Source organism: Heterodontus francisci, chromosome 26 (assembly GCF_036365525.1).
Source record: "Heterodontus francisci isolate sHetFra1 chromosome 26, sHetFra1.hap1, whole genome shotgun sequence".
In the NCBI taxonomy this organism is placed as follows: domain Eukaryota; kingdom Metazoa; phylum Chordata; class Chondrichthyes; order Heterodontiformes; family Heterodontidae; genus Heterodontus; species Heterodontus francisci.
Window position 1 is genome coordinate 6637332 of NC_090396.1, and position 26476 is coordinate 6663807.

At 44.9% G+C, this 26476-nt stretch overlaps 1 protein-coding gene across 5 annotated transcripts in view; it reads right to left on the minus strand.

Annotated features, from left to right (window-relative positions):
- LOC137384161 (crossover junction endonuclease EME1-like) overlaps positions 1 to 26476 on the minus strand; it is a 77914-nt gene that overhangs the window by 41142 nt on the left and 10296 nt on the right. For 3 of the 5 annotated variants that reach the window (XM_068057761.1, XM_068057764.1, XM_068057766.1), the window contains exons 2-4: positions 23044 to 23315; positions 6771 to 7678; positions 2245 to 2384 (exon numbers count right to left, since the gene is read on the minus strand). In XM_068057761.1, coding sequence (XP_067913862.1) covers positions 2245 to 2384; positions 6771 to 7650 — 1020 coding nt within the window. In that variant the 5' untranslated portion in view covers positions 7651 to 7678; positions 23044 to 23315. The remainder of the gene's footprint in view (positions 1 to 2244; positions 2385 to 6770; positions 7679 to 23043; positions 23316 to 26476) is intronic. The other 2 variants (XM_068057762.1, XM_068057763.1) reach the window with 1 other exon arrangement.

Here is a 26476-nt window from a genome sequence, read left to right on the forward strand (position 1 = left end):
AATCCCATATTCCTACCAAACATCCCCACCTGTTTTTATATTTCCCTACCACCTACTTATACTAGGGGTAATTTATAATGGCCAATTTACCTATCAACCTGCAAGTCTTTTGGCTTGTGGGAGGAAACCGGAGCACCCGGAGAAAACCCATGCAGACACAGGGAGAACTTGCAAATTCCACACAGGCAGTACCCGGAATCGAACCCGGGTCCCTGGAGCTGTGAGGCTGCGGTGCTAACCACTTGCCCACAGGGATTAAGATCACTGAATCCCCACTATCAACATCCTGGGGGTTATTATTGACCAGAAACTGAACTGGAGTCGCCATATAAATACCGTGGCGACAAGAACAGATCAGAGGCTAAGAATCCTGACTCCCTAAAGTCTGTTCTCCATCTACAAGGCACGAGTCAGGAGTGTGATGGAATACTCTCCACTTGCCTGGATGGGTGCAGCTCCAACAACACTCAAGAAGCTCGACACCATCTAGGAAAAAGCAGCCCCCTTGACTGGCACCCCATCCACCACCTTCAACATTCACTCCCTCCACCAGCGACGCAATGACAGCAGTGTGTACCATCAACAAGATGCACGACAGCAATGCACCAAGGCTCCTTAGACAGCATCTTCCAAACCTGCGACCTCATCCACCTAGAAGGACAAGGGCAACAGATGCAGGGAACACTACCACTTCTTTGAGTTTCCCTCCAAGCCACACACCATCCTGACTTGGAACAATATCGCCGTTCCTTCAGTCACTGGGACAAGATCCTGGAACTCCCTTCCTAACAGCACTATGGGTGTCCCTACCCAACATGGACTGCAGTGGTTCAAGAAGGCAGCTCACCACCACCTTCTCAAGGGCAATTAGGGATGGACAATAAATGCTGTTCTCGCCAGTGATGCCCACATACCATGAACAAATAAACAAAAATAGATTCCAGCGCTGTCCCAATGACTGATGTTAAGCTAATTTGCCCTGTAGTTCAGTTTTCTCTCTCCCTCCTTTCTTGAAAAGCGATGTAACTTCCAAACTGATGGGACCATTCCTGAACCTAAGAAATTTTGGAAAATCATAGCTGGCGCATCCACTATCTCTGCAGCTATCTCTTTTAGAACCCTGGGGTGTAGGCCTTCATGTCCCAGGGATTTGTCGGATTTTAATCCCTTACGTTTCTCCAATACTTTGTCTCTGCTGATATTAACTTCCTTAATTTCGTCAGTCTTTTTACTCCCTAGGTAACCATCTACTTCTGGTATGAAACATCTGTTTTCTACTGTGAAGATTGACACAAAATATTTGTTCAGTGGCTCTGCCATTTCTTTGTTCTCCATGATAATTTCTCCTGTCTTTGCTACTGAGGGACCAACGTTTACTTTAGCGACTCTCTACCTTTTTATATACCCACAAAAGCTCTTACAAGCTGTTTTTATATATTGGCTTGTTTACTCTTGTTCTATTTTTTCCTTTTTTAAAAATCAACATTTTGGTGGCCCTTTGCTGGTTTCTAAAACACTCCCAAATCCTCAGATTTGGTACTTCTTTTTGCAACATCGTAAGCCTCTTCTTTTAATGTAATACTCTCCTTAACTTCCTGAGTGAACCACGGATGGATTGGTCTTGCTGAGTTTTTGCTTTTCAATGTCCAGTTCTGGTCATCACACTTTAGGAAGGATGTGAAGGTGCAGAGGAGATTTACCAGAATGGTTTCAGGGATGGGGGATTTTAGTTACCAGGTTATGTTGGAAAAGCTGGCGTTGTTCTCCCTGGAACAAAGGAGATTGAGGGGAGATTTGATAGAGGTGTACAAGATGATAGGCTTAGATAACTTAGGACAAGGAAAAACTGTTCCCATTGGTACAAGGACTAGGGGACGCAGATTTAGATTTTGGGCAAGAGATGCAGGGGGCTTGTGAGGAAGAACTTTTTTTTAAAAAAGCTGCCCATGAGGGTGGTGCAGACAGAGACAATCAGTGATTTCAAAAGGAAATTAGATGAGCACTTGAAGGAAATAAACTTGCAGGGCTACGGGGATCGAGCGGGAGAGTGGGACTTACTGGATAGCTCTGCAGAAAGCCAGCATGGACTCCTTCTATGCCACAAGTAACTCTACGACTCTAACTTCTAAATCTGCTACATGCTTCTGGTAATTCTGGATATACACAGTAATTCATCTATACATATTTAATAACTCGATTTTTTCCAGCCACAGCCAACTTAAAGAGCACAGTAATATCACTTACCATCTGCTGGCCTACAATGCAAGCCTGTCTCCTTCTCCAGGTCACGCAGTGGGGAATTGTCTGATTTTCAATCACACAGCTCACCTCCATGGCCTGTAGAGTGCTCAGCAGTTGTCCACCTCCTTCTACCTGAAGCAGCCCTGTGTAGGTGAAACAGAAGATAAATCAAGCTCATATGTGTAGCAGCATTCGTCTGGAAATATGCTAGTTTTGGCACTCCCCTATCCATCACCAACGAATGTTGTAAGAAAATCATTTCAAAAACAGTGTAATTTAAAAACAAATTCCCCCAAATTACTTTTGGAGCAGTGTGACTGTTATGTCAGAGCAGGAAGATGGCCCTCAGTCCCATGTCTCAAATGATAGATGGAAGTGTCAACTAAGATTATATGGTGAAGTCCTGGAGTGGGATTTCAACCTTTTCTCTCAAGAGGTAGGTGTGGTAGCAACTAGGGAAGTAACACTTCAGAGGGGTAGGTGGAAAGAAAAAACAAAAAAAGTCTCTGGGACCAACTCAGGATTCTAGAACAGCCTTTAGGACATTGCAGTATCCACAATGGATCCACTAAACATGACTATTAACACCAGGTGGAAAACATTAAATCTAACAACCTGGATTTATATAGATCTTGAACATAGTGAAATACCCCAAAGCATATCACTGAGGACCATGTAAGGCTGACACAGCAGTTAGAATATGGGGAGTGCTTGAAGGAGCAGTTGTAAATAAATTGAGATTTTTGAAAGCAAGGAGAGATTATAAAATAAAAGCAAAATACTGCGGATGCTGGAAATCTGAAACAAAAACAAGAAATGCTGGATTCACTCAGCAGGTCTGGCAGCATCTGTGGAAAGAGAAGCAGAGTTAACGTTTCGGGTCAGTGACCCTTCTTCGGAACTGACAAATATTAGAAAAGTCACAGATTATAAACAAGTGAGGTGGGGGTTGGGCAAGAGATAACAAAGGAGAAGATGCAGATTGGACCAGGCCACATAGCTGACCAAAAGGTCACGGAGCAAAGGCAAACAATATGTTAATGGTGTGTTGAAAGACAAAGCATTAGTACAGATTAGGTGTGAATATACTGAATATTGAACAGCAGCAAGTGCAAACCTGAAGAAAAACGACCTGAAAAAAACAGTGGGTGAGCAAACTGAACAAACTAAGATGAAATGAAATAAATGCAAAAAAAGATTGTAAAAAATGTAAAAAGGAATGTAAAAAAAAAAGAAGAAAAAAAAAAGAAGAAAAAATAACTAAAAATGACTAAAAATGAAAGTAAAGTGGGGGGCTGTCATGCTCTGAAATTATTGAACTCAATGTTCAGTCCGGCAGGCTGTAGTGTGCCTAATCGGTAGATGAGATGCTGTTCCTCGAGCTTGCGTTGATGTTCACTGGAACACTGCAGCAATCCCAGGACAGAGATGTGAGCATGAGAGCAGGGGGGAAGTGTTGAAATGGCAAGCAACCGGAAGCTCAGGGTCCTGCTTGCGGACTGAGCGGAGATGTTCCGCAAAGCGGTCACCCAGTCTGCGCTTGGTCTCCCCAATGTAGAGGAGACCACACTGTGAGCAGCGAATACAGTATACTACATTGAAAGAAGTACAAGTAAATCGCTGCTTCACCTGAAAGGAGTGTTTGGGGCCTGGGATAGTGAGGAGAGAGGAGGTAAATGGGCAGGTATTACACCTCCTGCGATTGCAAGGGAAGGTGCCCTGGGACGGGGAGGAGGTGGTGGGGGTAATGGAGGAGTGGACCAGGGTGTCGCGGAGGGAACGATCCCTTCGGAATGCTGACAGGGGAAGGGAGGGGAAGATGCGACTGGTAGTGGCATCACGCCACGCGAGAGATTATAAAAGCTGCGCAGGTTAGGAAGAGAACTCCATCTAGGCCATTTGAGGATTTTATGGTTCTGCCACTGCAATGGGAGAGGAGGCAGAGGGAGAATATTGAACAATAGGCTGGAATTGAAAGGCCAGACATACAGCCAACACTCAATGGTTCATGGCCAACCAGAAGTTAGGAAGTAGAAAGTTAGAAAGCTAGGGTGAGAGGAGACCAATGGAACTTCTAAGTGAGGACAAAGCTTTTGAAATTGATGCGAGAGTCACTGAAGGACATGCATTGAGGAGAGAGCAAGTGGAGGTCTAGAGGCATTTCCTATAACAGGAATTTCATATGCTGCAGGCAGCTGGGGTTTGAATGAACTGGAAGTTAGGTAGGGTGGAGTTCAGGAAACCAACCAGATAAGGACTGAGAAGCCTAGCTCAGAGGTGACAAAACATGGATATGGAGTGAGGTAGAGATGGAGCCTAGTGACGTGAAAGGAGGAGGAGAGAGACAATTTTGGCAGTGGACAGTGTGTGGGATTTGAAATTCAGCCCAGAATCAAATCGGATTCATCGGTGCAGGTTCAGGTGATATCCCAAGTGAGAAGAATTATACAGCTGCGTAAAGCCAACATATGTATTTGCAACTACTTTCAACATGCTGAACTCAGATGATCAGAGAATCTGTACTGTAACCTATTATACCATAACCTGGCAAAACATGCATAACTCAATCAAACTTAATAAATTTGATAAAATCCACCATCACCTAGCTATTTTGAAATAGTTATTTCACTTGCCCCATTCTGACAAAAAAAATCCTCAAATCTACAAACTATGATCTATAAATTGTAGCTCCATGAATATATTAAGGTGACCCATCAGGAGATGTCTAAATATCTTATCAAGCAAGCTATGATAGAAAGGCTTAAAATGCCAGGGTAGAGAGAAGCAGATTCTTTCCAATAGTTGAGGCTCCCAAGCCAAGTGCAACCAGGTACCACTGTATCCTTTGACTGTTGAGTGGTAAGGTAGCTCTGGCTCTCTGCCAGCTTAGTCCTCCTTATTCCATTGGTGTAAACGTGAACACACAGAGGCTTCAAAAGGTTATGATAAGCCTCCAAACTAAGTTTTCCATTCATTTCTAAAGCAATGGAGTAAGGAGAATTGCAGCAACCTACTGCATCTATTTTGCTACCTGGCAAGGAGCTGTCAATTAACTTCTTTCCCAGAGTCAACCTGTGAACTACTCACTGTTGTGAAAACTAGGTTACTCTTCAGATTCAGTGTTACTAGGAAAGGTGGCAAAGCATTGTGTATCGTACAGTTGTTAACTGAGTAGTTAAGTCAAATGTATTTAAGTCATTGAAATTTGTTGTGCCGATCTTTTGTGACTGTACAATCGATACTTTGCATGAAGCTGATATCTAGATATAGTCGAAGTCGCACAGTCTGATGCTGATTTTAATTGTGCGATCCAAAGCTCTGAGGTCTTGAGAGCACTCATTCATGACAGTGCTCTCTAGCACTGAGCTTGAGAGATATCTGGGAACAATGCAAAAATAATTATACCAGTATTCAGAGAACTATCACTTACACTGGATAGATTATTAGCAGCATGCTGCAAATCTTAATAAACAGGCTATTTCAAAGAGAATTATAAAATGCCAGCAATCACAGGTTTAAACAATTTTTGAAAAGACGTAATTAATGCAATATCTTTACTAATACACAAGCTATGAACATCTCTGTTTAGCTTACAATTGGATATCCAGATCCAGTGTTTAAATCATTTCTCACATTGTAGACAATATCTATCGCTTGCCTTTACTACCTGAAAGAGATGGAGGATTGTGGTTATTTCCCACTTATGGGACGGCACAGTGGCGCAGTGGTTAGCACCGCAGCCTCACAGCTCCAGCGACCCGGGTTCAATTCCGGGTACTGCCTGTGTGGAGTTTGCAAGTTCTCCCTGTGGCTGCGTGGGTTTCCTCCGGGTGCTCCGGTTTCCTCCCACATGCCAAAAGACTTGCAGGTTGATAGGTAAATTGGCCATTATAAATTGCCCCTAGTGTAGGGAGGTGGTAGGGGAATTGAGGGAAGGTGGGGATGTGGTAGGAATATGGAATTAGTGTAGGATTAGTATAAATGGGTGGTTGATGGTCGGCACAGACTCGGTGGGCCGAAAGGCCTGTTTCAGTGCTGTATCTCTAACTAACTAACTAACTTATTAATTCAGATTCAGCCCAATCACCAATGATGTCAATGTCCAAACCAGCCACCCTGTGGCCTCTGAGTGCTGAACAGGCAACACTTTTGATTGCCTGGATTGAGGCTTCCCAAATCCATTTCACACAGGATTCATTATAGTCAATAGATCCCATCAGTCTGGCTGGATTTAAATCCAAGACACAAGAGGAAGGACAGTCTAACCTGCCACAAAATTGCAGGGCTATGGGGAAAGGGTAGGGGAGTGGGACTAAGTGAGTTGCTCTTGTAGAAAGCTGGCACAAGACACAGAGACCAAATGGCCTCCTTTTGTGCTGTGACTTTTCTGATTCTGTGATCGAGTACTTAAAAATGGATTTCCGTTAGTAAACTACATTATTTTTGCAACAATGGCCAACTTGAACCCTGCTTTAACAACTGTCCTCTTGCTTTCTCATTATATCCACATCATTTTTTCAAACACTCACCTGGATCAATGGACACCAGCAGGTGTTTGAGGCATTCCCCTGGTCTCAACATCTTCTCAATGTCAGATAACTCCTTTTTCAGAGCTTTTTCCTCTTCTCGTTGCTGACGAATCGTTTCCTTCTTGGCTCTCTGCTGATCTCGTTCTTGGCGTTTTTTCAGTGCCTCCTCTCGAGTCTGTTCTGCTACATTCCGTTTAATCTTTTTCTGTGGCTGGGATGAATCTGATGCCACGTCCCTGGAGGACAGTGCATGCGTGACACTCAGATGAGCTGACTTTAAATGAGGCTCAAGTGATTTTGTTGGTTGCAACACACAGACTTCATCTCCCTCATCTGAGTCAGAAATGTCCCATCTAGAATGTGAAAGGAAAGCTCTCTGTCTAGGCCCCATGGCTTGGCCTTTACTGAGCACAACAACATCTGTCTTAATTTCAGGATCAACTTGACTAATTTGAGGGTTACTGGGTATTGAAGCTCCACGTACAGAGTTGTGGCTGGAATTTTTTAGACTGGATTTAGAAAGCGAGTGGTCAGACATCTCAACATTTCGGTTCCCAGTGAGTCTTCTCTTCAGTCTCTCTGATAGAGGGATTATTAGATCTTCCTCACTATCACTCTCACAACTCACAACCGTCAGTACTTCCTTAGGCAAGCATTTAGAGTGGCTCAGATTCAGCCGAGAACATCTAGTTTTGGTGAACGGAGGGTCACAGCTTTCAGAGTCTGAGCCTTCTATGACAATTGAATCCAACTGTCTTGGAGCTCTGAAATCCAATGTGCCATCACACGCTGTGTGGCTTCGAAGGCCAGTGAAGCTGAAAATGGGCAGCTCAGGTGAATGGTTATTTAAGTCTGGGTCATGAGCGTCTTCTTCCATCATCACACTACAACGTCCCCGTCAACTCTACCTGGTCACACCACAAATAGAAAAAATATGAAATAGTGACAAATATTTAATTCTGCAGACTATTTTTTTTTAAGTGTGCTTGAGCTGCTTAAGGTGAAAAATTATTGTGCTGGGTAATGGAATACTTACCACTACAGACACCTAGTATAAGAATCCAGCTCCCAGGTCAGATATAGCACAGGTTAGGGGAACAATACAGCACACTCTATCCTGCCCCAGCAATCTGTCCAAGTCTCAACACATCAGAGTGCCTCTAAAAATTTCAGTGCTACATTTTACCATTTTCCACTTGTCTCAACAGCCTTCCTGTGGACATTCTGCCATTTAATTCCCCACAAATGAGTTTACAATCTCAATCCAGATCCCAAACCCATCAAGAACTGGATCTAGCCTGAAAATTCATTTCACATATAATCCATACTGCAAGCAGACAGAGGAGACTTGCATCAGTACAGGTTAGACTCAAACACAGACCCCGTGGATGAAAAGCCTGAAACAACCCAATGCATCACCCAGTCAGAATTTTAAAACCTTTTGAAAGTGACATTATAAACCTTATGAATGAAAATTCAAAATGAACCACAATTTTGATTTCTTAACCCTCTGAAAAGGTTGAAGAAGGTAATGCTGTAGATGTTGTCTATATGGATTCGAAGAAAGCGTTTGACAAAGTACAACATAAAAAGCTGGTCAACAAAACTGAGGCTCATGGAATAGGAGGGCCAGTGTCCAATTGCATTAAAAATTGGCTAAAGGACAGAAAAGAGCAAGTCATAGTAAATGCTTGTTTTTCACACTGGAAGTTGATAGACAAAGAACAGTACAGCACAGGAACAGGCCATTCGGCCCTCCAAGCCTGCGCCGATCTTGATGCCTGTCTAAACTAAAACCTTCTGCACTTCCGGTTACCGTATCCCTCTATTCCCATCCTGTTCATGTATTTGTCAAGATGCCTCTTAAACGTCGCTATCGTACCTGCTTCCACCACCTCCTCCGGCAGCAAGTTCCAGGCACTCACCACCCCCTGTGTAAAGAACTTGCCTCGCACATCCCCTCTAAACTTTGCCCCTCTCACCTTAAACCTATGTCCCCGAGTAACTGATTCTTCCACCCTGGGAAAAAGCTTCTGACTATCCACTCTGTCCATGCCACTCATAACTTTGTAAACCTCTATCATGTCGCCCCTCCACCTCCATCGTTCCAGTGAAAACAATCTGCGTTTATCCAACCTCTCGTCATAGCTAATGCCCTCCAGACCAGGCAACATCCTGGTAAACCTCTTCTGTACCCTCTCCAAAGCCTCCACGTCCTTCTAGTAGTGCTGCGACCAGAATTGCATGTAATATTCCAAGTATGGCCTAACTAAGGTTTTGTACAGCTGCAGCATGACTTGCAAATTTTTATACTCTATGCCCCGAACGATGAAGGCAAGCATGCCGTATGCCTTCTTGACTACCTTATCCACCTGCGTTGCCACTTTCAGTGACCTGTGGACCTGTACGCCCAGATCTCTCTGCCTGTCAATACTCCTAAGGGTTCTGCCATTTACTGTATACTTCCCACCTGTATGAGACCTTCCAAAATGCATTACCTCACATTTGTCCAGATTAAACTCCATCTGCCATTTCTCCGCCCAAGTCTCCAACCGATCTATATCCTGCTGTATCCTCTGACAATCCTTATCACTCTCCGCAACTCCACCAACCTTTGTGTCGTCCGCAAACTTACTAATCAGACCAGCTACATTTTCCTCCAAATCATTTATATATAATACAAACAACAAAGGTCCCAGCACTGATCCCTGCGGAACACCACGAGTCACAGCCCTCCATTCAGAAAAGCACCCTTCCACTGCTACCCTCTGTTTTCGATGACCGAGTCAGTTCTGTAATCCATCTTGCCAGCTCACCTCTGATCCCATGTGACTTCACCTTTTGTACCAGTCTGCCATGAGGGACCTTGTCAAAGGCTTTACTGAAGTCTGTAGAGACAACATCCACTGCCCTTCCTTCATCAATCATCTTCGTCACTTCCTCAAAAAACCCGATCAAGTTAGTGAGACACGACCTCCCCTTCACAAAACCATGCTGCCTCTCGCTAATAAGTTCATTTGTTTCCAAATGGGAGTAAATCCTGTACTGAAGAATCCTCTCTAATAATTTCCCCACCACTGACTGTTGGGTGTTCCCCAAAGGTCTGTGCTAGGACCACTACTTTTTTGATGTATATAAATGACTTGGATATTGGAACATGGAGTAAAATTTCAAAATTTGCCAATAATACCAAATTTGGAGGAGTAGCAAACTTTAGTTTAGAGATACAGCACTGAAACAGGCCCTTCGGCCCACCGAGTCTGTGCGACCATCAACCACCCATTTATACTAATCCCATATTCCTACCAAACATCCCCACCTGTCCCTATATTTCACTACCACCTACCTATACTAGTGGCAATTTATAATGGCCAATTTACCTAGCAACCTGCAAGTCTTTTGGCTTGTGGGAGGAAACCGGAGCACCCGGAGAAAACCCACGCAGACACAGGGAGAACTTGCAAACTCCACACAGGCAGTACCCAGAATTGAACCTGGGTCGCTGGAGCTGTGAGGCTGCAGTGCTAACCACTGCGCCACTGTGCCGCCCACTGTGAAGATACAAGTGCAACAGGACACAGATAGTCCTAGCAGAATGGGCATACGAGTGGCAGATGGAATTTAGTACAGAGAAGTGTGAGGTGATGCAGTTTGGCAGAAAGGATAGGGAGAAGCAATATAGACTTAATGGCACAGTTCTAAAGAGTGTGCTGGAGCAGAGGGACCTTTGAAGGTGGCAGGACATATTGAGAGAGTGGATAGCAAAGCATATGGGATCTTGAATTTCATAAATAGAAATATTGAGTACAAAAACAGGGAAGCTATGCTTAAACTTTGTAATGCTCTGATGTGGCTAGAGTATTGTGTCCAGTTCTGGTCACCAGACTTTATGAAGGATGTGAAGGTCCTCGAGAGAGGCAGAGGAGATTTACCAGAATGGTTCCAGGGATGAAGGATATTAGCTGCAAGGTTAGGGTGAAGAAGCTGGGGTTGTTCTCCCTGGAGCAAAGGAGATTTGACAGAGGTGTACAAGCTTATGACAGGTTATTAGACAAGTAGACAAAGAAAAGCTGTTCCCATTAGCTAATTGTATAAGAACGAGGGGACAGATTTAATCTTTTGAGCAACAGATGCAGGGGTGATGTGAGAAAGATTTTTTTCTTCATAGCAAGTGGTAATGACCAGGAGTTCGCTGCCCACGAGGCTGGTGAGTGTGGAGACGCAATGATTTCAAAAGGAAGTTGGTTGAACACTTGAGGGAAATAAACTTACAGGGCTCCGGGGATACAGCAAAAATGGGACTGATTAGATTGCTCTACCGAGAGCCAGCACGGACTCGAGGGGTTGAATAGCCGCCTCTTGTGAATCAGAATCACAGAATTGTTACAGTACAGAAAGAGACCATTCAGCCCATCATGTCTGCATCAGCTGTCTGAATGAGCAATTCACCCAGTACCATTCCCCACCTTCACCCTGTAAACCCTGCACATTCTTCCTTTTCAGGTAACAGTCGAATTCCCTTTTGAATGTTTTGATTGAACCTGCCTCCACCACACTCAGGCAGTGCATTCCAGAGCTTAATTACATGCTGCGTGAAAAAGGTTTTCCTCATGTCCTCAGCTTCTACTACCAATTACCTTAAATCTGCACCCTCTTGTTCTCGATCCTTTCACAAGTGGGAACTGTTCTTTTCTATTTACTCCGTCCAGACCCCTCATGATTTTGAATAACCTTTATCAAATCTCCTCTCAGCCTTCTCTTCTCCATGGAAAACAGTCATAACTTCTCCAATCTACTTTCACAACGTGAAGTTCCGCATCCCTTGAACCATTCTCGTGAATTGTTTCTGCACTCTCTCAATGCTTTCAAATCTTCCTAAAGTGCGGTGCCTAGAACTGGGCGCAATACTCCAGCTGAGGCCGAACTAGTGTCTGATACAAGTTCAACATAACCTCCTTGTTCTTGTACTCTATGCTCCTATTAATAAAGCCTATGATACTGTTTGCTTCATTAACCAAGCTCTCAACCTTTCCTGCCACTTTAATTATTTATGCACATAGACCCCCAGGTCCCTCTGCTCCTGCACCCCCTTTAGAATTGTACCTTTTATTCTATATTGTCTCTCCAGGTTCTTCCGACCAAAATGAATCACTTCACATTTCATTGCATTGAACTTCATCTGCCACCTGTCTGCCCATTCCACCAACTTGTCTATGTCCTTTTGAAGTTCTACACTATCCTCCTCACAGTTCACAATGTTTCCAAGTTTCATATCATCTGCAAACTTTGAAATTGTGCCCTGTACACCAAGGTCTAGGTCATTAATACACATCAGGAAAAGCAAGGGTCCCAATACTGATCCCTGGGAAACTCCATCACAAACATTTCTCCAGCCGAAGAAATATACATTAATCACCACTCTTTGTTTCCTGTCACTCAGCCAATTTTGCATCCATGTTGCTGCTGTTATTTTATTCCATGAGCTGTAAGTTTGCTCACAAGTCTGTTGTGTGGCACTGTATCAAAAGTCTTTTGAAAGTCCATGCACACCACATCAATAGCATTGTCCTCATCAACCCTCTTCGTTACCTCCTCAAAAAACTCTAGCAAGTTAGTTAAACATGATTTTCCCTTAACAAATCCATGTTGGCTTTCCTTAATTAACCCACATTTGTCCACGTGCCTATTAATTGTATCCCGAATATTTGTTTCCAGAAGTTTCCCCACCACTGAAGTTAAACTGACTGGCCTGTAGTTGCTGGGCTTATCTTTACACCCTTTTTTGAACAAAGGTGTAACGTTTGCAATTCTTCAGTCCTCTGGCACCACCCCCATTGTCTAAGAAAGACTGGAAAATTATGGCCAGTGCCTCCATAATTTCTACCCTCACTTTCCTCAGTATCCTTGGATGTATCTCATCTGGTCCTGGTGCTTTATCAACTTTAAGTATCCAATACCTCCTCCTTATCAATTTTAAATCCTTCTAGTGCATTAATTCATCATGGCATGGGTAGCATCTTTTTCCTTGGTAAAAACAGATGCAAAGTAGTCATTTAATACCTAGCTTTTTTCCCTGCTTCCATGTGTGAGTCCACTTTTTGGTCCCTAATCTGCCCTACTCCATCTTTTACCACCCTTTAACTATTTATATGCCTATAGGAGACTTTGGGATTCCCTTTTATATCAGCAGCCAATCTCTTTTCATGCTCTCTCTTTGTTTCTCTTATTTGCTTTTTCACTTCCCCTCTGAACCTTCTATATTTAGCCTGGTTCTCCATTGTATTATCCACCTGACATCTGTCATAAGCACACTTTTTCTTCTTCATCTTAATCTCTATCCCTTTTGTCATCCAGGGAGCTCTCTGGATTTATTTGCCCTACCTTTCCCCTTCGAAGGAACATAGTTCGGGCACAGTCAAGCTATCTCTTCTTTGAAGGTAGCCCATTGCTCAGCTACCTTATTTCCTGTCAACTTTTGATGCCAATTTATTCGGCCCAGCTCCATTCTTAACTCATTGAAGCTGGCTTTTCCCCAATTGATGCAAAGTTAATATAGTTACCCTCTGGGTGAACAAGTTTTTCCTCATCTCCCCTCTAATTTTTCTACCAATCGCTTTAAATCTGTGCCCCGTCACTGACCTCTCTGCTGAGGTGAATCGACCCTTCACTTCCACTCTATCCAGACCGCCTCAAAATTTTGTACATTTCAATCAGATCTTCCCTCAGCCTTCTCTGACCCAAGGAGAACAATTCCTGGGCCTTTCCAAGTGACAGGTTATCCTGTCTCTCAGAATAGATTCCAATAACTTGCCCACTACTGAGGTTAGACTGACTGGTTTGTAAATATTCGGTCTATCCTTCACTCCCTTCTTAAACAGAGGTAGAACGTTAGCAATTCCCCAATCCTCCAGCACCAACCTGTATCCAGTGAAGACTGGAAAATGATGGTCCGACCTTCTGCTATTTCCTCTCTTGCTTTTTTTAACAGTCAAGGATACATTTCATCCGGCCCTGGTGATTTATCAACTTTCAAGGATGTTAATTCCATTAATACTTGCTCTCTCCCTATGTTTATCACATCCAATACTTCACACTCTTCCTCCTTAACTACAATATCTGCATCGTCCCCCTCTTTTGTGAAGACAGACACAAAGTATAGATTAAGAACCGTACCGACATCTTCTGCCCCGAGACATAGGTTACCTTTTTGCTCTTTTATGGGCCCTACTCTCTCCTTAGTTATCCTCTTACTCTAATGTGTTGGCGCAGTGGTTAGCACCGCAGCCTCACAGCTCCAGGGACCCGGGTTCAATTCTGGGTACTGCCTGTGTGGAGTTTGCAAGTTCTCCCTGTGACCGCGTGGGTTTTCACCGGGTGCTCCAGTTTTCTCCCACCGCCAAAGACTTGCAGGTGATAGGTAAATTGGCCATTGTAAATTGCCCCTAGTGTAGGTAGATGGTAGGGAATATGGGATTACTGTGGGGTTAGTATAAATGGGTGGTTCTTGGTCAGCACAGACTCGGTGGGCCAAAGGGCCTGTTTCAGTGCTGTATCTCTAAATAAAATAAATAAAAATAAATCATTGGGTTCACCTTGATTTTGCTTGCCAATATTCTTTCATGCCCTCTCTTTGTTTTCCTAATTTCCTTTTTGATTTCACCCCTCCACTTTCTATACTCCTTTCCGCTTTCTGTAGTATTGAGTTCTCTGTGTCGGACATAAGCTTTCCTTTTCTGCCTTATCTTACCCTTAAAGTTCCTTGACATCCATGGGGCTCTAGATTTGGCTGCCTCACTCTTTTTCTTTGTGGGAACATGTTTACTCTGAACCCCTTGAATCTCTCCTTTGAATGCCTCCCACTGCTCTGACACTGATTTACCTTCAAGTAGCTGTTTCCAGTCCACTTTCGCTAAATTACTCCTCAGTTTAGTAAAATTGGCCTTGCCCCAATTGAGAACTCTAACTCCTGTTAAATCTCTGTCCTTTTCCATAATTATGTTAAAACTGACTGAATTATGATCACTACCACCAAAATGCTCTTCCACTGCCACTCCTTCCAGCTGCCCATCTTCATTTCCTAAAACTAAGTCTAAAACTGTGCCCCCTCTGGTTGGACTTACTACATACTGGGCAAAAAAGTTCTCCGAAATTCGCCTCAAGAATTCAGCTCCCTCAATTCCTTTCACACTAAAGCTATTCCAGTTAATATTGGGGTAGTTAAAATACCCTATTACTGCCCTATTGTTCTTGCACTTCCCCAAGATTTGCCTTCATATCTGTTCTTATATCTCCCTCTGTTTGGGGTCTATAGTACACTCCCAGCGGTGTGACTGCCCTTTTTTTGTTCCTTCGCTCAATCCATACGGCCTCATTTGATGAACCTTCCAACATATCATCCCTCCTCACAGCTGCAATAGTTTCCTTGACCAAAATTGCCACTCTCCCTCCTTTCTTATCCCCCTCCCTATCGTGACTGAAATCCCTATAACCAGGAACGTTGAGCTGCCAATCCTGTCCCTCCTTAAGCCATGTTTCTGTAATAGTTATGATATCATAATGGCACATGTCTACTTGTGCCCTCAGCTCATCTGCTTTATTTGCTTTACTCCTTTTTTTTATTTTTTAACCTTTGTTTCCTCTGTCTTCCAGACTCATCCATTAACTTTCTGTCTTCCATTTTCATTTCTGATTCTGTCCCAACTGAGTCTAACCTCAAGTCCCCATCCTCCACCACACTAGTTTCAACCCTAACCAACAGCACTGGCAAAACGTCCCGCAAGGAACTCAGTGCCGGCTCTGTTCAGGTACAACCCATCCAGCCTGTACAGGTCCCATCTCCCCCTGAGCCGGTTTCAATGTCCCAAGAATATATAAGCCTTGCTGCACTTGTACAGGATTTTGGTGATACTACAACTGGAGTACTGTGTGCAGTTTGGTCTCCACATTTAAGAAAAGATACACTTGCATTGGAGGTGGTACAGCGAAGGTTCACGAAATTGGTCCCTGGGAAGAGGGGGTTGTCCTATGATGAGAGGCTGAGTAAATTGGGCCTACATTCTCTGGGGTTTAGAAGAATGAGAGGCAACATCATGAAACATACAAGATTCTGAAGGAGCCGGATAGGGTGAACACAGAGATTGTTTACGCTGGTTGGGAAATCAAACACAGGGGCACAGGATAAGGGGCCAATCATTTAGGACTAAGATGAGGAGAAATTACGACACTCAAAGGGTTGTGAATCTTTGTAATTCTCTATTCCAGAGGGTTGTGGATGCTCCATCGTTGAATATATTTAAGACTAAGATAGAGAATTTTGGTCTCTCAGGGAATCAAGAGATATGGCAAGTGGGTGGGAAAGTGGAGTTGAAGCATAATATCAGCCACGATCATATTAAATGGTGGATCAGGCTCGACGTGATATATAGTCTAGTCCTGCTTCTATTTCTTGTGTTCTTGTGATGTTCTGCACTGGTTTGTCTAATTTTAGGGAAATTGCACTGAAGAGCAGCCAACCCAACAAACCTCCAAGATCTAGTCTGCAGACGGACTGGGACGGTGCTCCTTACACCTGCAACGAAATAGTTCCATCATGAAAATGGTGTTTCACAAGCTCCAGAAACACACAGCTCGACTTAATTCATCCCTAATGTTCTCAGGTTACAGAAAATTTTATTGATAGGCAGGATGTACTGCAAAGGCTGGCTATGCTTAGAATAGACAAGTCACTGGTCTGGAGAGCTTGCATTCCAGGTTGCTCAGGGAAGTTAGGGTGAAGAAGGCAGAACGGCTGCCAATCTTCCCTAGAAATGGGGGAGGTGCCAGAGGATAGGGAAGTGGCAAATGAGTCACCATTATTCAAGAAAGGGCATTCCTAGTAACTACAGGCCAGTCAGTTTAACATCAGTGATGGATAAGGTTTAGAAACAATAATTAAGGGGGAAAAAAATCAACAGGCGCCTGAAAAGATTTCTGTTAATTAAGGATAGCCAGCACAGATTTGTAAAAGTCAGATTGTGCTCAACTAATCTAACTGGATTTAAGAACGCGTTTGACAAAGAATCACAACAGTTGGTTACCAAAAATGAGGCTCATGAATAAGAGGATCAGTGTCAGCTTGGATAAAAAATTGGCTTGAGGGCAGAAAACAGGGAGTCATGGTAGATGGTTGTTTTCAGACTAGATGATGGTAGACAGTGGTGTTCCCCAAAGTTCAGTGCTATAGGCCCACTGCTTTTTTGCTACACATAAAGGACTCGGATATTGGAATACAGAGTAAAATTTCAAAATTTGGCAATGACACCAAATTTGGAGGTGTGGCAGACAGTGAGGATGATATCAATCGACTGCAACAGAGAAAAGAGGCACTGCTGGACCTGTTTATTGGGAATAAGATGGGCCAAGTGGATCAATTGTCAGTAGGAGACATTCAGGGGACAGTGATCATTCTATCATAGGTTGGCTATGGGAAAGGACCAAGAACAATCTAAGGAAGGGTGCAGTCACGATGTTGGGGGTTTTCTACAGGCCTCCCAACAGCCAGCGGGAGGTGGAGGAGCAGATATGTAGACAGATTTTGGAAAGAGGTAAACGGTTGTAGTGGGGGGGGGGATTTTAACTTCCCCTATATTGACTGGGACTCACTTAGTGCTAGGGGCTTGGATGGGGCAGAATTTGTAAGGAGCATCCAGGAAGGCTTCTTGAAACAATATGTAGATAGTCCAACTAAGGAAGGGGCCGTACTGGACCTGGTATTGGGGAATGAGCCTGGCCAGGTGGTCGAAGTTTCAGCAGGGGAGCATTTCGGGAACAGTGACCATAAGTCCATACGTTTTAAGGTACTTGTGGATAAGGATAAGAGTAGTCCTCGGGTGAAGGTGCTAAATTGGGGGAAAGCTAATTATAACAATATTAGGCAGGAACTGAAGAATTAAGATCGGGGGCGGCTGTTTGAAGGTAAATCAACACCTGACATGTGGGAGTCTTTCAAACGTCAGCTGATTAGAATCCATAGACCGGTATGTTCCTGTGAGGAAGAAGGATAAGTTTGGCAAGTTTCGGGAACCTTGGATAACGAGGGATATTGTGAAAAAGGAAGCATTCGTAAGGGCTAGAAGGCTGGGAACAGACGAAGCCCTTGAGGAATATAAAGAAAGTAGGAAGGAACTTAAGCAAGGAGTCAGGACGGCTAAAGGGGTCATGAAAGGTCATTGGCAAACAGGATTAAGGAGAATCTCAAGGCTTTTTATACGTATATAAAGAGCAAGAGGGTAAACACGGAAAGGGTTGGCCCACTCAAGGACAGAGGAGGAGACCTATGTGTGGAGCCAGAGCAAATGGGCGAGGTACTAAATGAGTACTTTGCATCAGTATTCACCAAAGAGAAGGACTTGGTGGATGATGAATCTAGGGAAGGGAGTGTAGATAGTCTGGGTCATGTCGTTACCAAAAAGGAGGTGGTGTTGGGTGTCTTGCAAAGCATTAAGATAGATAAGTCCCCAGGGCCTGATGGGATCTACCCCAGAATACTGAGGGAGGCAAGGGAAGAAATTGCTGGGGCCTTGACAGAAATCTTTGTATCCTCATTGGCTACAGGTGAGGTCCCAGAGGACTGAAGAATAGCCAATGTTGTTCCTTTGTTTAAGAAGGGTAGCAAGGATAATCCAGGAAATTATAGGCCGGTGAGCCTTACGTCAGTGGTAGGGGAAATTATTAGAGAGGATTCTTCAGGACAGGATTTACCCCCATTTGGAAACAAATGAACTTATTAGTGAGAGGCAGCATAGTTTTGTGACGGGGAGGTCGTGTCTCACTAACCTGATTTGAGTTTTTTGAGTAAGTGACGAAGATGATTGATGAAGGAAGGGCAGTGGATGTTGTCTATATGGACTTCAGTAAAGTCTTTGACAAGGTCCCTCATGGCAGACTGGTACAAAGGTGAAGTCACAAGGGATCAGAGGTGAGCTGGCAAGATGGATACAGAACTGGCTCGGTCATAGAAGACAGAGGGTAGCAGTGGAAGTGTGCTTTTCTGAATGGAGGGCTGTGACTAGTGGTGTTCCGCAGGGATCAGTGCTGGGACCTTTGCTGTTTGTATTATATATAAATGATTTGGAGGAAAATGTAGCTGGTATGATTACTAAGTTTGCGGACGGCACAAAGGTTGGTGGAGTTGCGGACAGTGATGAGGATTGTAAAAGGATATGGCAGGATATAGATCAGTTGGAGAATTGGGCGAAGAAATGGCAGATGGAGTTTAATCCGGACAAATGTGAGGTAATGCATTTTGGAAGGTCTCATACAGGTGGGAAGTATACAGTAAATGGCAGAACCCTTAGGAGTATTGACAGGGAGAGAGATCTGGGCGTACAGGTCCACAGGTCACTGAAAGTGGCAACGGAGGTGGATAAGATAGTCAAGAAGGCATACGGCATGCTTGCCTTCATCGGTCAGGGCATAGAGTATAAAAATTGGCAAGTCATGCTGCAGCTGTACAGAACCTTAGTTAAGCCACACTTAGAATATTGCGTGCAATTCTGGTCGCCACACTACCAGAAGGACGTGGAGGCTTTGGAGAGGGTACAGAAGAGGTTTACCAGGATACTGCCTGGTCTGGAGGGCATTAGCAATGAGGAGAGGTTGGATGAACCCGGACTGTTTTCACTGGAACGATGGAGGTGGAGGGGCGACATGATAGAGGTTTACAAAGTTACGAGTGGCATGGACAGAGTGGATAGTCAGAAGCTTTTTCCCAGGGTGGAAGAGTCAGTTACTAGGGGACATAGGTTTAAGGTGAGAGGGGCAAAGTTTAGAGGGGATGTGCGAGGCAATTGTTTTTACACAGAGGGTGGTGAGTGCCTGGAACTTGCTGCCGGGGGAGGTGGTGGAAGCAGGTACGATAGCGACGTTTAAGAGGCATCTTGACAAATACATGAACAGGATGGGAATGGAGGGATATGGTCCCCGGAAGTGCAGAAGGTTTTAGTTTAGACAGGCATCAAGATCGGCGCAGGCGTGGAGGGCCGAATGGCCTGTTCCTGTGCTGTACTGTTCTCTGTTCTTTGTTCTTAATGCGCTTCAAAACCTCCAACACTGGCTCCTTTGTAATGTTGATATGCTCCAGGATATCGCTGTTCCCTCCCTTGAACTCACTAGCTTCCATGACCTTATCCATGGTAAATACGAATGAGAAATATTCATTTAAGACCTCGCCCATTTCCCGTAGCTTGATCCTTAAGGGGACCTACTCTCTCCCTAGATACCCTTTTCCTCTTAATATACTAGTAGAATCTTTTAGGATTCTCCTTTATCTTTTCTGCCAGGGAAATCTCATGGCCCCTTTTTGCCCTCCTAATTTCCTTCTTAAGTGTAGTCCAATACCTGACATATGCCTCCTTCTTTGTCCTGACCAGACCCTCAATACCTCTCGTCAACCAAGGTTCCCTAAACTTGCCAGCCTTGCCCTTCCATGTATCAGGAACATGCCGGCCCTGAACTCTTCCCATCTCATTTTTAAAAGCCTCCCACTTGCCAGACGTCCCTTTAGTTGCAAGCAGCCTCTCCCATTCAACTTTTGAGAGTTCCTGTCTGATGCCATCGAAATTAGCCTTCCCCCAATTTAGGACTTCAACCTGAGGACCTTTTCCATAACTATCTTGAAGCTAATCGAGTTATGGTCACTGGTCCCAAGTGCTCCCCCACTGACACATCAACCACCTGCCCATCCTCATTTCCTAAGAGGAGGTCGTGTGTAGCCTCTTCTCTAGTAGGACCATCCACATATTGCTTCAGAAAACTATCCTGGAGACACTTAACAAATTCTTCCCCATCTGATCCCTTAGTACTAAGGCAGTCCCAGTTAACATTAGGGAAGTTAAAATCACCTACTATTACAACCCTATAATTCCTACACCTATCTCTGATTTCCCTACATATATGCTCCTCCACTTCCCTCTGACTATTGAGGGGCCTATAGTATAATTCCATCAAAGTGATCACTCCTTTCTTATTTCTACGTTCTACCCATATGGCCTCGCTGGACATTCCCCCCGGGATATCCGCTCTAAATACTGCCGTGATGTCCTCCCTAATTAATAGTGCAACTCCCCCTCTTCTCTTACCTCCACCTCTGTCATAGAGTCATACAGCATAGATACAAGCCCTTCGGCCCACGGCGTCCATGCCCACCATAATGCCTATCTATACTAATCCCACCTGCCTGCATTAATTCCACATCCCTCCATGCCTTGCTCATTCAAGTACCTGTCCAGATGCCTCTTAAATGTCGCTACCGTTCCTACCTCCACCACCTCCTCAGGCAGCTCATTCCAGATACCCACTATTCTTTGTGTGAAAAATGTACCCCTTTGATCCCCTTTAAACCTCCTCCCTCTCACCTTAAATCTATGCCCTCTAGTTTTAGTCACCCCTACCATGGGAAACAGACTCTGGCTATCTACCCTAGCTATGCCTCTCATAATTTTATATACCTCTGACACGCCGGAAGGATTGGCACCCCGGAACATTGAGCTGCCAGTCCTGCCCATCCCTCAACCACATTTCCGTAATAGCGATAATATCACAATCCCATGTACCGATCCATGCTCTGAGTTCATCTGCCTTACCTGTAAGGCTTCTTGCATTAAAGTAAATGCAGTTTACCCCATCAGACCTTCCACGCTCCCTGTCCCAGACTGCCTACTGGACTTGCTTGCTTTAACCTCTACATTTGCCTCAACAGTCTCATCGGAGAGACTACTAATTTGGGTCCCACCCCCCTGCAAGACTAATTTAAACCCTCCCGAGTAGTACTAGGAAACCTCCCCGCAAGGATATAGGTCCCCCTCCAGTTTAGATGCAACCTGTCCCTCTTGTACAGGTCACCTCTGCACCAGAAGTGATCCCAATGATCCAAGTAGCTGAAGCCCTCCCGCCTACACCAGTTCTTCAGCCACACATTCATTTGCCTAATCCTCCTATTCCTCCCCTCACTAGCACGAGGCACAGGGAGTAATCCTGAGATTACAACCCTAGAGGTCCTGCTTTTTAACCTTTTGCCTAACTCCCTATATTCACTTTGCAGGACCTCATCTCTCTTCCTGCCTGTGCCGTTAGTACCAATATGGACCACGACCTCTGGCTGCTCATCCTCCCCGTTCAGAATGTCCTGCAGCCGCTCCGAGACATCCTTGACCCTAGCACCAGGGTGGCAACATACCATCCTGCAGTCTTGTTTGTGGTCACAGAAACGCCTATCTGCACCCCTTACGATAGAATCCCCTGTCACTATAGCTCTTCCAACCCTTTTCCTCCCCTGCTCTGCAGCAGAGCCCCCCGTGGTGCCACGAACTTGGCTGTTGCTGCTTTCCCCTGGGAGGTCATCCCCCCCAACAGTATCCAAAGCGGTATATCTGTTTGAGAGGGGGATGGCCACAGGGGACTCCTGCACTACCTGCCTGCGCCTACTAGTCCATCTGGTGGTCACCCATCCCTTTTCTGCCTGTGCAGCCATTACCTGCAGTGTGACCACCTCACTAAACGTGTTTTAGTTTTTTAGAGATACAGCACTGAAACAGGCCCTTCAGCCCACCGAGTCTGTGCCGACCATCAACCACCCATATATACCAATCCTACACTAATCCCATATTCCTACCACATCCCCACCTGTCCCTGTATTTCCCTACCACCTACCTATACTAGGGGCAATTTATAATTGCCAATTTATCTACCAACCTGCAAGTCTTTTGGCTTGTGGGAGGAAACCGGAGCACCCGGAGAAAACCCACGCAGACACAGGGAGAACTTGCAAACTCCACACAGGCAGTACCCAGAATTGAACCCGGGTCCCTGGAGCTGTGAGGCTGCGGTGCTAACCACTGCGCCGCCCACAATTATCCACCACGTCCTCAGCATGGCGGATGCTCCACAATGAATCCACCTGCAGCTCCAGCTCCGTAATGCGGGTAGCCAGTAGCTGCAGATGGATATACTTCCTGCACACATGGTCATCAGGGACACTGGAAGCGACCCTGATATCCCACATCGCGCAGGAGGAGCAGATCACGGGGCTGAGCTCTCCTGCCGTGACTTACCCTTAGGTTAATTAGTTACTCCCTTAATTAAAAAAATACTAATTACACTAGGAGCTTTGTTCTAACCATTTCAATTTAAAGTCCTTAAAAAAAAACACTTTAGTCGTACTCACCTTATCACCAGAGATTTTTTTTCTAACCAGAAAAACCCCAACTTTCCCCTTATTCTAACAGCTGCTACTCACCAACCAATCACCTTGCAGCTCTCCTCTGACATCAATGTTGGCATTTTTTTTCAAAACTCTGGCGCGCTGGAAGAGGTTCAACTGCTCTCCGCTCCCGCAAGGTAAGAGACGGGACCTCGATCCTCGGGGTTGATTTATAGGCTCTGCACTCGGCGTTCTCCCCACAGGTCCGCTCTGCTGCCAGAGGGTAAGAGATGTTGCCTGGTTTGGAGGGCTTGAGTTATAAAGAGAGATGGGATAGGCTGAGTCTGTTTTCCCTGGAGCGAAGGAGGCTGAGAGGGGACATGATAGAGGTATCTAAAATTATGAGAGACATAGATAGGGTAGATAGCCAAAGTCTGTTTCCCATGGTAGGGGTGACTAAAACTACAGGGCATAGATTTAAGGTGAGAGGGAGGAGGTTTAAAGGGGATTAAAGAGGTAAACTTTTCACACAAAGAATAATGGGTATCTGGAATGAGCTGCCCGAGGAGGTGGTGGAGGCAGGAACGGTAGCAACATTTAAGAGGCATCTGGACAGGTACTTGAATGAGCAAGGCAAAGAGGGATGTGGAATTAATGCAGGCAGGTGGGATTAGTATAGATAGGCATTATGGTCAGCATGGACACGGTGGGCCGAAGGGCCTGTTTCTCTGCTGTACGACTCTATGACTCTAATGTGCATAATAGCTATTACGGAGGTGTGGCTGCAGAATGACAAGGATTGGGTCCTGAATATTGAGGGGTATGTGACATTCAAGAGGAATAGTAAACTAGGTAAAGGTGGAGGGGTAGCACTGTTAATCAAGGATGGCACTGGTGCAAGACTTTGAGATGACCTTGGTTCAGGAGATCAGCATGCAGAATCAGTTTGGGTGGAGATGAGGAATAGTAGTGGAAAGAAGTCACTAGTGTCAGTGGTCAACAGGCCCCGGACAGTAATCGCAATGTAGGACGAAATATACAAGAAATATTGGGTGCTTCTGATGAATGTAGGGCAATAATCATGGGTGATTTTAATCTAAATTTAAACTGGAACAATCAGATTGGCAATAGTAGCCTGGATGCGGAATTCATTAGGGCGGTGCAGTGGTTAGCACCAAAGCCTCACAGCTCCAGCGACCCGGGTTCAATTCTGGGCACTGCCTGTGCGGAGTTTGCAAGTTCTCCCTGTGACCGCGTGGGTTTCCGCCGGGTGCTCCAAAGAACAAAGAAAATCACAGCACAGGAACAGGCCCTTCGGCCCTCCAAGCCTACGCCGATCCAAATCCTCTATCTAAACCTGTCGCCTATTTTCTAAGGGTCTGTATCTCTTTACTTCCTGCCCATTCATGTATCTGTCTAGATACATCTTAAAAGACGCTATCATGCCTGCGTCTACCACCTTCGCTGGCAACGCGTTCCAGGCACCCACCACCCTCCGCATAAAGAACTTTCCACGCATATCCCCCCTAAACTTTTCCCCTTTCACTTTGAGCTCGTGTCTCCTAGTAACTGAATCCCCCACTCTGGGAAAAAGTTTCTTGCTATCCACCCTGTCTATACCTCTCATGATTTTGTACACCTCAATCAGGTCCCCCCTCAACCTCCGTCTTTCCAATGAAAATAATCCTAATCTGCTCAACCTCTCTTCATAGCTAGCGCCCTCCATACCAGGCAACATCCTGGTGAACCTCCTCTGCACCCTCTCCAAAGCATCCACATCCTTTTGGTAATGTGGCGACCAGAACTGCACGCAGTATTCCAAATGTGGCCGAACCAAAGTCCTATACAACTGTAACATGACCTGCCAACCCTTGTACTCAATACCCTGTCCGATGAAGGAAAGCATGCCGTATGCCTTCTTGACCACTCTATTGACCTGCGTTGCCACCTTCAGGGAACAATGGACCTGAACACCCAAATCTCTCTGTACATCAATTTTCCCCAGGACTTTTCCATTTATTGTATAGTTCACTCTTGAATTAGATCTTCCAAAATGCATCACCTCGCATTTGCCCTGATTGAACTCCATCTGCCATTTCTCTCCAGTTTCCTCCCACAGCCAAAGACTTGCAGGTTGATAGGTAAATTGGCCATTATAAATTGCCCCTAATATAGTTTAGTTTAGAGATACAGCACTGAAACAGGCCCTTCGACCCACCGAGTCTGTGCCAACCATCAACCACCCATTTTTATACTAATCCTACCCTAATTCCATATTCCTACGACATCCCCACCTGTCCCTATATAGGTAGGTGGTAGGGGAATTGAGGGAAGGTGGGGATGTGGTAGGAATATGGGATTAATGTAGGATTAGTATAAACGAGTGGTTGATGGTTGGTACAGACTCGGTGGGCCGAAGGGCCTGTTTCAGTGCTGTATCTCTAAATAAATAAATAATCATGTTTAACCAACGTTTTGGAGTTCTCTGAAAGAGTAACATGGATAAAGGGGAGCCTGTTGATGTACTTGGAATTCCAGAAGGTATTTGACAAGGTGCCACATAAAAGCTAACTGCGCAATGTCGGAGCTCATAGTGTAGTGGATAACATAGTAGGATGGATAGAAGATTGGCTGGCCGGCAGAAAACAGAGAGTATGTATAAATGGGTCCTTTTCTGATTGGCAGGATGTGACGAGTGGAGTCTGCAGTGGTCTGTGCTGGGGCCTCAACCTTTTACAGTTTATATCAATGACTTAGATGAGGGGAGCGATGGCACGGTAGCTAAATTTGCAGATGAAACAAAGATAGGTAGGAAAGTACGTTGTGAAGAGGACATTATTCATTATTACGGAAGAGGTAGTGTTGGGCAAGCTAATGGAGCTAAGGATCGATAAGTCTCCTGGCCCTGATGGAATGCATCCCAGGCTACTAAAAGAGATGGCGGGAGAAATAGCAGGTGCACTGGCGGTAATTTTCCAAAATTCGCTGGACTCTGGGGTAGTCCCAGCAGATTGGAAAACAGCAGATGTGACGCCACTGTTTAAAAAGGGAGGTAGACAAAAGATGGGGAATTATAGACCGGTTAGCTTAACCTCTGTAGTGGGGAAGATGCTTGAGTGTATTATCAAGGAAGAAATAGCAGGGCATCTCGATAGAAATTGTCCCGTTGGGCAGACGCAGCATGGGTTCATGAAGGGCAGGTCATGCTTGACAAATCTTTTGGAATTCTATGATGACATTACGAGCAAGGTGGACAATGGGGACCCAGTGGATGTGGTGTACCTAGATTTCCAAAAGGCCTTCGACAAGGTGCCGCACAAGAGGCTGCTGCATAAGATAAGGATGCATGGCGTTAGGAGTAAAGTATTAGCATGGATAGAGGATTGGTTGACTAACAGGAAGCAGAGAGTGGGGATAAATGAGTGCTATTCTGGCTGGCAATCAGTCACTAGTGGTGTGCCTCAGGGATTGGTGTTGGGACCGCAATTATTTACAATTTATATAGATGACTTGGAGTTGGGGACCACAT